General features: G+C 29.4%; 2 protein-coding genes across 2 annotated transcripts; both read right to left on the reverse strand.

The window, feature by feature from the left end:
• Window positions 1-326: 326 nt before the first annotated feature.
• Window positions 327-5,472, reverse strand: LOC106422754 (probable inactive purple acid phosphatase 29). The gene is made up of 4 exons (XM_022698336.2): window positions 5,165-5,472; window positions 4,325-4,722; window positions 4,052-4,099; window positions 327-3,063 (listed from the first exon to the last, which is right to left on the reverse strand). Exons 1-4 carry the CDS (start codon window positions 5,451-5,453, stop codon window positions 2,632-2,634), a joined length of 1,167 nt encoding a protein of 388 aa, XP_022554057.2. The 5' UTR covers window positions 5,454-5,472; the 3' UTR covers window positions 327-2,631.
• On the reverse strand, window positions 436-984 carry LOC106422642. The gene has a single exon (XM_013863425.1). The coding sequence runs from the start codon at window positions 982-984 to the stop codon at window positions 436-438; it is 549 nt and encodes a 182-aa protein (XP_013718879.1).
• Window positions 5,473-14,664: the final 9,192 nt, after the last annotated feature.

Genomic DNA, 14,664 nt, shown 5'->3' on the forward strand with positions numbered 1-14,664 from the left:
ATGTACGACCTCTTTACGTGGAAACCTTACGAGGAAATGACGAGAAACATTTAACGAGTATTTTACAAGGAACCATTTACGAGGAAATAACGAGGAAAAGTTTACGACCATTTTACGAGGAAATCATTTCGTGGTTGTTACGTGTATTTTGCGAGAAAACTCTTTCAAGGTATTTACGTGTAGGTTACGAGGAACTATTTTCGAGGTATTTACGAGGAATTATAGCGACGTCCTTACGTGGAATATTGACGTGATCTTTACGACTAATCGCTCTACTTCGTCTTTACGACGAAATATATTCCTCGCTAAGTTACGACGACTTAGCGAGGAAATATGTGTTACGACAGACGTGTAACGAGCAAACGCGTTTCCTCGCTAATTCGTCGTAAAGCCTCTTTTACGACGAAATAACGAGGAAAACCGCCCTCGTTAAGATTATGTTTTCTTGTAGTGCGAGTCAAGGACTGCCGCTAACGAAGCCGGGGGAGACGCCATGTACCTGCCACAAAAACGAGACCAAGTAGCAGCCGCAAAAACACACTCAAAGAAAAGATGGCTATTAGACTCATCAGCTGCAGAGAATAGGACACAACCTGTTGGAACAGATAGCCTCCATGAGATCAAGCGGTCCCTCGTAGGTAATCTTCCAAGATAGACAGTCCAAGTTATAAAGGAACAACGAGGGAGCTCCTCTTTGAACCACACGACGGACTGCCAGGGAACTAAAGGGCTAGGCATACGGATCCTCTCCCAAGTAACATGAGCAGAGAAAGACGGACCAAAGCCGCCAGATTGATTACGCCACAAATAAACATCACCACCACTTTCAGCAGACGGGACTGACATAGTCGATAGAATGATCTGTAGAGTCTCAGCCGATTTAGAGCGAGCTGGTGGTAGGTTCCAGTTTCCTTTACTAACCGCCTGAGAGACAGTAGCATTGAGAGGTATTCTCAGAGACCGAGCCCCTGAAGAACCAAACATGAGATGTAATGGACCTAGCTCTGTCAGTAATCATACCAAAAGGAGGCTGTATTCCCGTCACCAACATTACATCGGAGAAAGGTTTGAAGCTCCTGCTTCAGCTGAAGCATGCTTCTCATAGGGCATCTGAAGCTCTTCAACGTTAAAAAAACCCACTTCTCAGGCTTCTCTATGATCTGTATTTTTTCATGTTTTTTTTTTACCTTTTTGATTCCTTAATTTTAGAAAGGTTTTTCATGTTTATGCTGTCGTATCCGTATATACTGCCACCTTTTATGAGGTTCTACAATGAGTTCTTTTATATTCAATAAAAAAAGGTTTCTTTTATCTATAGTTTACAAATCTATACACTTACATAGGCATGTTTGGAGAGACACCAACAAAAGACACTAGTGTTTTAAAGATCTCATATAACCTCCTTAGGTTCTGAAACTTGAAGCTGTGAAGTACTCTTCTCTCATCGTTTATACCGAATAACTTGACCTTGACAGTAAATATAAATTAACAGTTGATAAGTTTTGAATTACATATAATCAAATTATTTTAGTTTCTAAGTTTTGAATCATTTCAAGCATTGACTTGTGCTGTTTATATAATCGAATTATTTTACTATTCATATGAAATATGGGATGAACAAATATTATTGGTATGATTCACCAAGGTATACTGAAGATATTATGTATCTCTTGATATACAAAAACAAATTATTGGTGTGTAATAATGAATCTATTGGGAGTATTGTCATTGCATTCGTTTTGGTTCGGTTTTTATTATATTTATTTTGAATTGATGCTTCAGAATTCTTTTACATGAACTCAATATGATTCTTAGTGCCTCCATCTTACTTTGAATTCATAATGCTCTCTAGTTGGTGACTTTTTCTTTGCGGTTCCAATTTAACTATATACTTCATAATTTATATTTTTCTTAATTTGTTTACTTTGAATTCATCATAATGCTCTAGTTGGTCAATGTTTTACATATAATTAGGTTCCTTTTACCAGTCATCATCAATCAACCGACTATTAAATGCAGTGTTGTTTTTTTTTTGTTAAAAGAACCTAATTGGTTGGCGACTTGGCGCCAAGTTAACGGTACCTTCTTTAACTTGATAAAAAAAGTCATGATGATTACTAAAGACGAACCAAACAAAGTTAATCTGAAATGCAGTTTTATTATAAGTTGTTATATTCGGGTTTGATTATGGGCTTCCAACTTAAAACCAATTGGTGATTAGTGGATTGACCCTAACCCTTTATATAGTAGTAGATTAATTTTTATATTTTCGATGTGGGATATTTTTCATCAATACCCTTCCTCACGCTCAGACATCTAGTTCTGAAGCGTGGACAATGTGGGAATAACATCCACAAAGGGCCCAACATCGGTATAGTAGTAGTAGGTGTAGTAAATTAGGTCAAAGGATCTTATCGCTCTGATACCATGTTATATTCGGGTTTGATTATGGGCTTCCAACTTAAAACCAATTGGTGATTAGTGGATTGACCCTAACCCTTTATATAGTAGTAGATTAATTTTTATATTTTCGATGTGGGATATTTTTCATCAATATAAGTGTGGATTATTTGGTTTCCGTTTCTACAAAGCCGAAATTATCATAATCAGATGAAACATAAGAACATAGATTTATAAACGACAAACACCCGATCCGCTTGGAGAACTGTTCCAAAGAACCTGAGCATCAATAACAGAGAGATGCTCATCATCAAGCCTCTTCCATGTTCTAATCGACTTCACATCTCCCCAGCTTCCTGTACCCTTCTTGTTCAAATTAGCAACAACAACTCTCGCCCTCCTCTCACACCCAGCTTTGCCATACGCATGGTATCCAAACCCACCACCATAGCATAGATTCACACCTTTGATTTCACCGCAAAAGTCATTGACATGGTCATGACCCACAAACACTGACTTCACATCTCCTCTAGCTACCAGTGTCGTGAAGAACCCTGAGTTTGTGGTAGCTGAGCCTGTAGCTTCTTGTCTCACTCCTGTCGTGGCGCTCTTTGTGTCGAAGTTATCAAACTCCGGAAATGGAATGTGGAAGTAAGCTAGGGCCTGTTTGTTTCTCCATCTGGATGGGCCATCTGGATGAAGATGAGAGTTTTGTTTGTTTAGGCACTAAAAGTGCAACTCATTCAGATGGATCATCCGAATGACTTTTGAAAATTTAGGCTTAATTTTAAAGTTCATTCAGCTGAACCAATTTGGATCATTTGAATGGAGATGGTTCATTCAAAATTGTATAATGTCTATTATACCCCTAATGTAATTCACAAATTACAGACCTAAACATATTATCATTTTTGACACAAACGAAAACTGATAAAACTACAAAAACACTTTTTCCCGTGCTAAAAACTATTTTTTCACGCCAAAACCCCAAAACGCATTTTCCCGCTAAAATTGCAAAAAAAATGTTTTCACGTCAAAATTGCAAAAACGTGTTTTTCCGCAAAAACTGAAAACATGTTTTCATGCCAAAATCACAAAAAATGTTTTCACGCCAACACCCCCAAAATACATTTTTCCGTCAAAACACAAAAAAAACACGTTTTCCCGCCAAAATCGCAAACCGTGTTTTCCCGCCAAAATTGCAAAAAACGTGTTTTCCCGCCAAAACCAAAAAATGTGTTTTCCCGCCAAAACCAAAAAACGTGTTTTCTCGCCAACACCGAAAATTTGTATTTTCCCGCCAAAACCGAAAAATCTCGTTTTCCCGCGAAAACCGTAAAATGTGTTCCCACCAAAAACGCGTTTTCCCGCCAAAACCGCAAAAAAGCGTTTTCCCGCCAAAACCGCAAAAACGCGTTTTCCCGCCAAAACCGCAAAAACGCGTTTTCCCGCCAAAACCGCAAAAACGTGTTTTCCCGCCAAAACCGTAAAAACGCGTTTTCTCGCCAAAACCGCAAAAACGCGTTTTCTCGCCAAAACCGCAAAAACGCGTTTTCCCGCCAAAACCGCAAAAACGCGTTTTCCCGCCAAAACCGCAAAAAATGAATCATTTGGATGGAGATGGCAAATGGTGAAACAAACAGCCCCCTACTCCTGGAGCTGTACCTTGTTGAGAATTAGGCTCTTCACTGTATTCCCTCTGCGATCATCATCAAAATCAAAATTTTGTGTTTTTTAAGTTCGATGATCTTCCAACTTAAAATCAATTGGTGATAAAGGAATTGACTTTTTTTTTGTCATAAATGAATTGACTTATTTTTCTTATATATTACTTAAGTTCTCTTCCGACTTCGGATGCGAGATGCTTCTTAATAGTGTTTGAAATTGAAGGAAAACATGATTGATTGTTAGTTGATGATGGTACCTGGAGACGTTTCGAAGTCTGGTCATACCAGAACTGCTGAGAAGTTTTGATCCAATCATAACCTTTTAATGACTGAACACTAGAGTAATCTCCACTATCTAGAAAATAGAGATTGAGAAGAGATTTGTCCTGTAAACTCGACTCAGCAACTCCATGGATTTCAAGATTGTAATTACCAAACCCATCGATGTAATGAGCAGCCTCAGGAGGATTCACTTGAGACAAAGTGTTGGGAAGCTTCACGATATAATTCATGAGTTCTTGTCGGGACAACGTAGATTCTTGATCATGGTTTCCCAAAACAGCAACCCAAGGGATCTTAGAAGCAATTGCTGGAGCAAAAGCAGCGTCCATGGACTTCACAGCGTCTTTAACATCAGACCCAAATATATTATCACCTGAAAACGTATACAAAACACTAAAAGAATCAATATCTATCTTCGGTCCTAAAATATTGGAGACTACAGACAATTTAGTAAGAGTTTATATATATTCTTAACAAATTTAGACGTTTTGATACTATGTAAAATTTTGAAGGCCATAGGCCAATGCTTCACTAGTCTATGTTAATTACCTTTGATTGTGAGGGAAGAAAATTAAGATTTTATCAGTATATATGGAATTTTACAAAACACTAAAAGAATCAATATCTATCTTCGGTCCTGAAATATTGGAGACTACAGACAATTTAGTAAGAGTTTACATATATTCTTAACAAATTTAGACGTTTTGATACTATGTAAAATTTTGAAGGCCATAGGCCAATGCTTCACTAGTCTATGTTCATTACCTTTGATTGTGAGGGAAGAAAATTAGGATTTTATCAGTATGGAATTTTACCGGTGAAGACGATGAGGTCAGGTTTCTCGGTGGCGATGACTCGCGACATGAAGGCGGTGGTGTTGAGGTCGGAGCAGTGTGCCAATTGGCTAGGAAGAACATTTTTACACCGAGTAGTCGCGCCGTTTGCGAAGTGCATATCCGCCACTTGCAGTATCTTGAACTGGTCGTTCACGCCGAAACTGAGTTTGCGACTTTGTGCTGATGCTGAAGCTAAACAGAGACCAACCAAAGACACGGAGAGGAGAAAGAAGTCAAACAATCTTGTTTTTGTTTTGTTGTCCGCCATTGTTATGGCTCCAGTAAAGTCGAGAAGGTGGATTTGATTGTAGTCTCAGTGCATAAATATATAAGCAATCTTGTGTAGGAAGGGACCCATGAAAATGAAAAGTATACATGTTTAGTCTTTTGGTTCAATAATTAACATTAGCATTTGTCTGCCATATAGTTATCTCTTAAACATTGCTCTAATCCATTGAGTGGTCTCTTAATTAATTTAAACAGCATCAATCTGGCATATTCGGCATTATGGGAGCCATGGAGGAAGTCTCAATGCGTTTCTTATATTGGATTCCCCTTTCTCCTCACATTTCTTTTGATTTGTGATTTTCAAATTTGTGTTTTTAAAAAGCAAATTGGAGGGTTTCCACTAATGATATAGCTTTTTCATTATTATTATTTTTTGCTTCTTTGCTTTCCGAAAATACAAAATGATAAAAAAAAGGACTATTGTTTTGTGGATTGAGGAAATTACGTTTCAAACGTGCTTATATATATATAAATAATCATGAGCCAAGGTTGCTTCAAAATTGACCACACAACTACCAATCACAAACTTAGCTATGTACTCAAAATGATAATACAGAAATGTATAAGCACTTGCGTGTATAAAGAAGCCAAAACGAAGTGGACCATCTAATAAGTTTTGTATCTTGTTTGAACAGAAAAAACATAAAAATATAAAAAAGCATGTTTGTATCTTCATTATTAAATTAATTAATTATTCTTATCACTATTTTAATTAATTTTGTATTATAAAATATTTTTAAAGTTGTTACTGCATATAAATTATAATTATATCATGAATCAATGACATAGTTTCGTTCAAAATTAACCACTCAACTACCGATCACAAAATGTAAGGTAGCTAATCTGCTCAAAATAAAAAGTTCTTAGTTGACTAAAGAATCAATTTGAGACTTTTGCTTTCATTTGGTATTTAGCAATCTTTGCTAATATTGTGAGAGGAATGTTTAGATCGGTGATTTCTCCAACCGGTACCGATGACACCATGAAATTTATGGGCGATCTCAATATAAATTATAAAATATTTTAAGCTTTAGTTTATAAATAAATTTGATAATTTTTACTTTATATTATTGTCTTATTTGGAAATTATAAGGGAGATGTATTCAACTTAGAGTTTGAATTGATTTAGAATGACTTACTTTTAATGAGTTTTAGCTGATTTTAGTTGAATTAGAGAATTTATAAAAAAAATATTAAACCATTTCAAAATCTCATTTAAAATAATGAGTTTTGAAATTGTATTTTTTCAACTAAGAAAATCCATTAAAACACTCTAAAATCATTACAAACATTTTGAAATCCACTATTTGTTTTTCTTTCCAGTAACATCAAATCTCAAAGTATTTTATAAAATAACAAGTTCAATAGGATTGATTTTTAATATTTTTTAAGTTAAGTTTAAATAACATGAAATTGTCACTTTAATTCAAATCACATCAAATTTATGTATTGATTCTTTTAAAACCATCCAGATTTCTAGATAATATACTGATGAGATGGCGATCTAAATGAATTTGTCAAAAAAAAAAAAAAAAATATATATATATATATATACTAATTTAGAAATTTTATGTCTCAAAGGTTTGATTTGAATTTCTTTTGACTAATATTTGAATATAATAAAAAATACAATTCTCAAATTTCCAGTTGAGAAGTTTAACCAAATTAACCAATGAGTCCGATTGACAAACTTGACAAGATTTAAATCAGAAAAATAATGTCTCATAATTTTTTATCTGTATCATGCATATATCAAATTGTGAGAAAAGTACATCAATAATCACACACACTACAATTAAAAGAGTAAGCAACCTGTTCAATAGTTTGGTTTCTTGAAAACTGAAAAGTAACAAAATGAAGCTTAACATATGCATTATAATGTCTAGATTCATGAAAAATTCCAAACTGCACAATAATACCAAACATTTTACAAACAGAAATATGTAATAACACTTGTGCATTTACCTCATCAACTTCCTTAACAACCTTTTGTTTTGGATCTTAGCATTGGTCATATCCTTCTTACTAATAGTTTCTTCTTTAAGAGACAAAAAGCCTCTTAAATACCACAATGTTTAGTCACTTCATGGAGTTTTTCTAAATTAATATCTTGAAGCTTACATTGTTACTTATAAACAATCATAGTGTCATGTCAGAGTTTCTGTCAATAGATTGAGATGGTCTAAGAAATCACCATCTCATATGATAGTCATAGTGTTTTAAAGCTTTTGAAGCTTTAAAAGCCAAGCCTACATCAAATCTTTTATAACATTATTTGCTGCTTGCGCATCTCATGTGGATATAATATCTTTATTTGGTTTTGAAACAAAAAATTAGTTAATTAACGATTTGTTTCTTTACCCTAAATCAAATAAAATTCACAGAAGTCACAACTTACTATTAATTTCCTTAGCATAATGAATATCAATTTTCTTGTGAAGTATTTTTTTGGCACAAATGTACTTTTATAACCCACCACAATAGTGATGTTTACATGTCCATTCAAACCCTCACCTTTCAGTCTATCCACGATATGATGGTAAGCAATTTCGTGACTAAAGTCATGAGAAAGTCATACATTCTCATAGTCTCAAAAAACTTTGTTGGATATCTACTAGTGTCGTTGTTCAAAAAAAAAAAAAAGGGATATCTACTAGTGTCATAATGAAAGTAAGAGCAAAGTAGAAAACATAGTAAAAAATAGTCATGCTTTTATTAAAATAGTTTATTTGATATAGAGATTTAGAATTTATAAGAAGAAAAACATTGTAAAGTAGACATGGCTTCAATAGGAAAAGCATTGTAAATTTTGAATGTGATTGCTTATTTGGTAGTGTTTTCCACATTTGTGATGCTTTAGTAATAAATTTCAATATAAATGTCTAATTTTCTCATTAAACAATTAACATTTAACATTTTCTTAGGTTTCTTTTATGCAGAATTCCAAAGACGTTTTTTTTTCTTCTTCTTCTTCCAAGTGCACTAAGCATGTACTAAATTGGCATAATCAATGATTTACACCATTCAAAATTGATCACACAACTACCGACCACAAAAGGTAATGTAAACTAGTCTACTTAGAATAAAAAGATCTTATCCGAGGAAGGAATCGATTTGAGACTCTTGCCTTTTTTTTTTTAGTTTTTATCGATCTTTGTTGATATTGTGAGAGAGATTTTTACATTGGTGATTTATCTAACCGATACATATACCACCATGAGATTTATGATGATATTATGTGTTTAGAAAACAAAACAAAAAATATTATTCTAGATAGGAAATGTGATCTTGAAATTATGTTATAAATTAATGACCTTGATCCATAAATGAAAAAAAAATATCTATGTCGTTGGTTAACTTTATGATAACTAATACTACAATACATTCATGAGTAAATTATATTCGCAATCAAGTGATAAATACATCGAACTAACTTTAAATATAATTTTATCCTAATTTGTTTAAAAATAATTGTCTTAAATTTTAACAATATTATTTCTATATTTAAATTTTATCGATTGGAAAAAATAAAATCATTAATGTAGTTACATATCGTCTTGTTTACTTAACTTTGATTTAATTTAATTATTTTTAATTGATTTTATTTAAACTTCCATATAATAATTTATATTCCCTAAGAATAATATATTATTTATATGATAATAAATATTTATATAAATATGTATATTATACCATAGTTTTAAAATTCTATATTAAATATATATATATATATATATTTAGATTTTTTTTATTTTATTTAAAATATGTTAGACTGGTAAAATAAAATTTTAAATTTACTTAATGAACCGATAAATTTAAATAAATTTTCAGTCAATTATCTATATAAAAAAAATTATTTGATTAGTATTTTTTTTGTTTTATATTTGTAAGACACACTTCCAAATATTTTTGATAAAATATATATAATTATACCATATTTCAGAAACATAGATAAAAATTAGTTGTTACTATATTTCAAAAAATATGAAAAAAACAAACTCTTGTAAATAAAATAGTACTTTAATGTTCGATGTATGAGTTATTAGTTATTACCATATTTAAATTTTTTTTGCAAAAATATGAAACATTTATAAATAAAATTTTACATGTCAGTCATGTCATTTTTTCGTGTGAGAGTGAATATAGTAGTGACGCATAAACAAATCAATTCTCAAGTATAGGGAATTCAAAGTTTAGCAACATTGAGTAATCTCTTTATTATTAAAAGATGAACAGTTTTAAAAATATCTTTAAAATGCAATTTATTTACCGGCATGTCATTTCTGACGTGTCAGCTTGAGAGCTACTCTCAATCTCTTTTAACATATCCCCACTTATTACTAGAGAATTTACAATTACTGCCACTGGTTTCACTTTAACATAAACGTTGTTGAGAGTTATACACATCTATATCGTATGGTTTTATAATATTTATCATCTGCTCTTTCTGACAATGATTATAAACCTATAATCCCATGTAAATCTTTCGCAATTATTTACACCCTTTGTTCTGCTATATAACCTGGCCGAAATTGATCAAACATACATCCACTCGATTGTATAACATATAATGATGAAATACCAAATAATAAAACCAACATCTGTACGATTGATTTACTTATTTGTGTGTATAGCAAATGTTTTCGATGCATATTGTTTGTATTCCAATTCTTCTGATTATATATAATGCAAAATAATCGTTATGTTTTTCTATATCCCCTATATATTAATTGAGAAACATTTGAAAAGATGTAACCTCAATTTTGTATTAATTAAAATAGGCCCCAATGCATAGGTGGCACTCAATTAGGTAGTCAATTACATTCAATTGAAAAATAAGTAGGTCCACATTCGATTTTTATATGTTGTTAGATACATAAGTTGGTCAAACTATATGATATAATGATATGATATGCTATTTTCTTTCCTTAAATAAAACCTACGGAATTACCATAAATGACTAATATATATATGACAATTAATGATTTTAATAATAAAGATTTGATAACAATTTATATCCCCTCCATCATTTTTTGTTTAATTTTATATTATTAAAATAAATTAAACAATCAAATTAGCTATAAAAGTAAAATTTAGATTTTTTCGTATATGTTATATTTTGAATTTTTAAAAACGACAATAAATGACTAAAACTATTAAAATTATTATGTTAAAAATTAATGATCAATGGTTTAACATTTTTATTATAAGAAGATACACATGATTTTAAAACCATATGAGTAAAAAATATCATTTAATAATAAAATAAAAATATATATATATATAGATTAAACACTATATACCATAAGATTACATAAATATTTTAATATTAAAGCTTTCAATGAATTTTCAAGAACATTTATAAATTATAAACTTATTAAAGATTTCAGATTGAAAATTTTGTTATCGATGATTTAAATATTTTGTTATAAAATGATATGAATGATCATAGAACCGTATGATTATAAATTCTTATTTAATAAATGACTATATAAAATATACTATTCTTAGAAAAATAGGTTGGTCTATCTTAACTTATATTACACTTTTTATTAAACTAACTATCGAATTGATAAATAATGTACCAAAAAATGTTTTGCACTTTCCTTAAATAAAAGCTACGAAATTACCTAATATGATTAACATATATGTGAAAATTAATTATTATGAATAATAAATATTTGATAACAATTTTTGTATCTTAGTTCTTTTTTAAAATTTTATATTATTAAAAGATATTAAAAATCACATTAAATATATAATAAAAAAATTTATATTTTTTTATATGTTATATTTTGAATTTTTCAAAACGTCTATCAATTATTAGAAATTTGAAGATCCCACTCTTAAAATTTTGTGATCAATAGATTATTTTTTTTGTCATAATAAGTTACAAATGATCATAAAATTGTATTAATATGAACTTTTATTTAATATTATAAGAAGATACACATGATTTAAAACCATATGAGTAAAAAATATCATTTAATAATAAAACATATATGTATATATATAGATTAAACTACATACCATAAGATTACATAAATATTTTAATATTAAAACTTTCAATGAATTTTCAAAAACATTTATAAATTATAAACTTATTAAAGATTTCACATTGAAAATTTTGTTATCGTTGATTTAAATATTCAGTTATAAAACGATATGAATGATCTTAGAACTGTATGATTATAAATTCTCATTTAATAAATGACTATATAAAATATACTATTCTTAAAAAAATAGGTTGGTCCATCTTAACTTACATTATATTTTTTATTAAACTAACTATTGAATATTCGAATTGATAAATAATCTACCAAATTTGTTTTTGCACTTTCCTTAATTAGAAGCTACGAAATTACCTAATATGATTAACGTATATATGAAAATTAATTATTACGAATAATAAATATTTGATAACAATTTTGGTATCTTAGTTCTTTTTTTTTTAATTTTATATTATTAAAAGATATTAAAAAATCACATTAAATATATAATAAAAACATTTATATTTTTTCTTATATGTTATATTTTGAATTTTTCAAAACGTCTATATATTATTAGAAATTTGAAGATTCTCACTCTGAAAATTTTGTGATCAATAGATTATTTTTTTTGTTATAATAAGTTACAAATGATCATAAAATATAACGCATATGATTTTTTATTTAATAAATATTCAAACTAAATAATATATATATATATATATATATAAATACTATTGATTTAAAGCAACAAGATTGGCTGATCAATTTAGTTGTCCAGTTGAAATCTTTCAAAAGTATGTGAAAGATTAAAGTCAAAGTAAATATGGATTTAGAATAGTAGTTATATTTTACTAACCAAAATACCGAAAAAAACCGAACCGAACCGAAACCAATCTGATATCTGGATTGAACACCCTTAATCCAAATGAAGCCAAACTATTGTTTCATTCTCCAAAATATAATAAAAATAATAACTTAATTCCGCGCAAGGCGCGGATCTTATCCTAGTTTCTCATTACATGCAAATCTAACATCGTGACACTACTCTACATTAAAAAAACATTGTTCTTAACTTTGCATCCTATCCAAGTATGGTTATCGAAAGTACAATTGGATAATTAAATATTTAATTCAAATTTAGGTAACTTTGGACAATCATAAAGAGTAGCTAATTTTTTAAAAAATGAATTAAATACGAAACACGGGCTTTAGGTTAATTTGAACAACCATAAAGAGTGTGCAATTTTGAAAATTTGGAATTGCTCATCACGCAAATTAACCTAAGAAGACTACTGATGATTGAGGATTTTACTAATCAATGCGTATGGATATATATGCTTAATTTACGGCAGTATAGATCTTCGTTTGATTTATTAAATATTCTAAAAATCGATAAAATGGGCTAAATTTCGTTTTAAATAAAGAATGTCTAGATATCATATGCTTTTAGAAAATAATCAGATATGTTATCATTCACTGTAATTATGTATTAATTATTTCATGACAAAAAAATATATAAAGCTAATATAGGAAATTCTACGTCTCGAGATCTAACATATTGGCAAGTAGTTCGTTTGGCATTAATTAACATATATTACCATCCCTTAGTTGACTATTTCATTACTAACTTTAGAGCTTGGTTCCTCTGTATAACAGAGGTCGTATATGCTTATACACTACCATCCAATCTTAAAACTTTAATTTCCCTCTGTACACGATCTTATGAATTTCATCTTCATCGATTGTAAGTTTGTTAAAAGACCAGTGTTTGAATCCTAATCCCCTTTCGGTTTTTCTTTTTTAATGTTCTGTTTCTTTTACTTATCTGTTTTTGTCCGAGAAAAATTGTGTTGACAATAGTTATCTTTAACAAATAGACTTTCTTTAAGCTAAAGTTTTGATTGTTTGGGACTTTTAAAATACCCAACTAGAAACATAAATAGCCATATGGCCGTAATTGATTAATTTCATATAAACAATATATAAATAATGTATGATAGTGTGTGTTATGTAAATCTCTTATATATTAATCGACGAGCATGACAACGTTGGTTTGTAGTCACGTGTCATCATTATGATGATTTTTATTCATATTAATCGGTTCTAAAAAGTTTCATTTAATAGATATTTAAATTAAACATATATATTTTAAATATGTATTACTAAATTAAACTATATACAATATAAGAATATAAATATGTTAATTTCAAAATTTGTATTAAAAAGTATCGAGACCTTAATATTTTAATTTTGAAATTTGCATTGAAATTTTAGAAACGATTATAAATTACTAAAATTATTAAAGTTTCGTATTGAAAGTTTTGTGATTAATAATTTTTTTGGTACAACAAATATACAAATGTTAATAAAATTATACGAGTAGGGAGATTCGATTAATAAATATTCATAAATATTATATATATATCAATATCATTTAAATTTAATTATATAACATATATTATAAAATGGTTTTTTATTTATTTACCAACAAAAATCATTGTAAATAAAAGAAAGAGATTGTTTTGATTTATATGCGGGCAAATCTCCAAAATAGCACATTTCTAAGTTTATATCACAAAAATAGCACTCAAAAAACTAAAATGACCAAAATAACACATTTCTAAGTTTATCATTTGAAAATTTTAATTTTTTTATTTTTCAAAATTTGAAATCTTATCCCTAAAACCTCATTTCTCAACTCTAAACCCTAAACCCTAAACTCTAAACCCTAAACCCTAAACCCTAAACCCTAAACCCTAAACTCTAAACCCTAAACTCTAAACCCTAAACCCTAAACCCTAAACCCTAAACTCTAAACCCTAAATCCTAAACCCTAAACCCTAAACCCTAAATCCTAAACCTTAAATCCTAAACCCCACCCTTTAACTCTAAACCCTAAGTTTGTGACTTTTGATAAAACTTTAAGTGCTATTTTTGTGACTTTTGACCTTGAGTGTTAGTTTGGGAACAAAAACTTGATTTAATGCTATTTTTGTCTTTTTCTCTTTATATGCTTTCCAATTTAATTATATACTTAATAATTACTCACTTTTTAATTATTTAATATATTTATTATTTTATAATAAATAAATGAACACAAAATAAATAATGATATGTAAAAGAAATTTATATACATATAATATTTATTATGCGTTTTCATCCGGCACATGGTGCGGGTTATCGGCTAGTTAACTAATTATA

This window comes from Brassica napus, chromosome C3 (genome assembly GCF_020379485.1).
Source record: "Brassica napus cultivar Da-Ae chromosome C3, Da-Ae, whole genome shotgun sequence".
NCBI lineage: Eukaryota > Viridiplantae > Streptophyta > Magnoliopsida > Brassicales > Brassicaceae > Brassica > Brassica napus.

Excerpts from the sequence above, each read along its gene's own strand:
- LOC106422754 (XM_022698336.2), bottom strand. The coding sequence starts at position 5,453 with ATGGCGGACAACAAAACAAAAACAAGATTGTTTGACTTCTTTCTCCTC. Across the intron at positions 4,100-4,324 it reads AGACTTCGAAACGTCTCCAG|AGGGAATACAGTGAAGAGCC; the intron begins GTACCATCATCA and ends TGATGATCGCAG. Across the intron at positions 3,064-4,051 it reads AACAAGGTACAGCTCCAGGA|GCCCTAGCTTACTTCCACAT; the intron begins GTAGGGGGCTGT and ends AGAAACAAACAG.
- LOC106422642 (XM_013863425.1), bottom strand. The coding sequence starts at position 984 with ATGTTTGGTTCTTCAGGGGCTCGGTCTCTGAGAATACCTCTCAATGCT.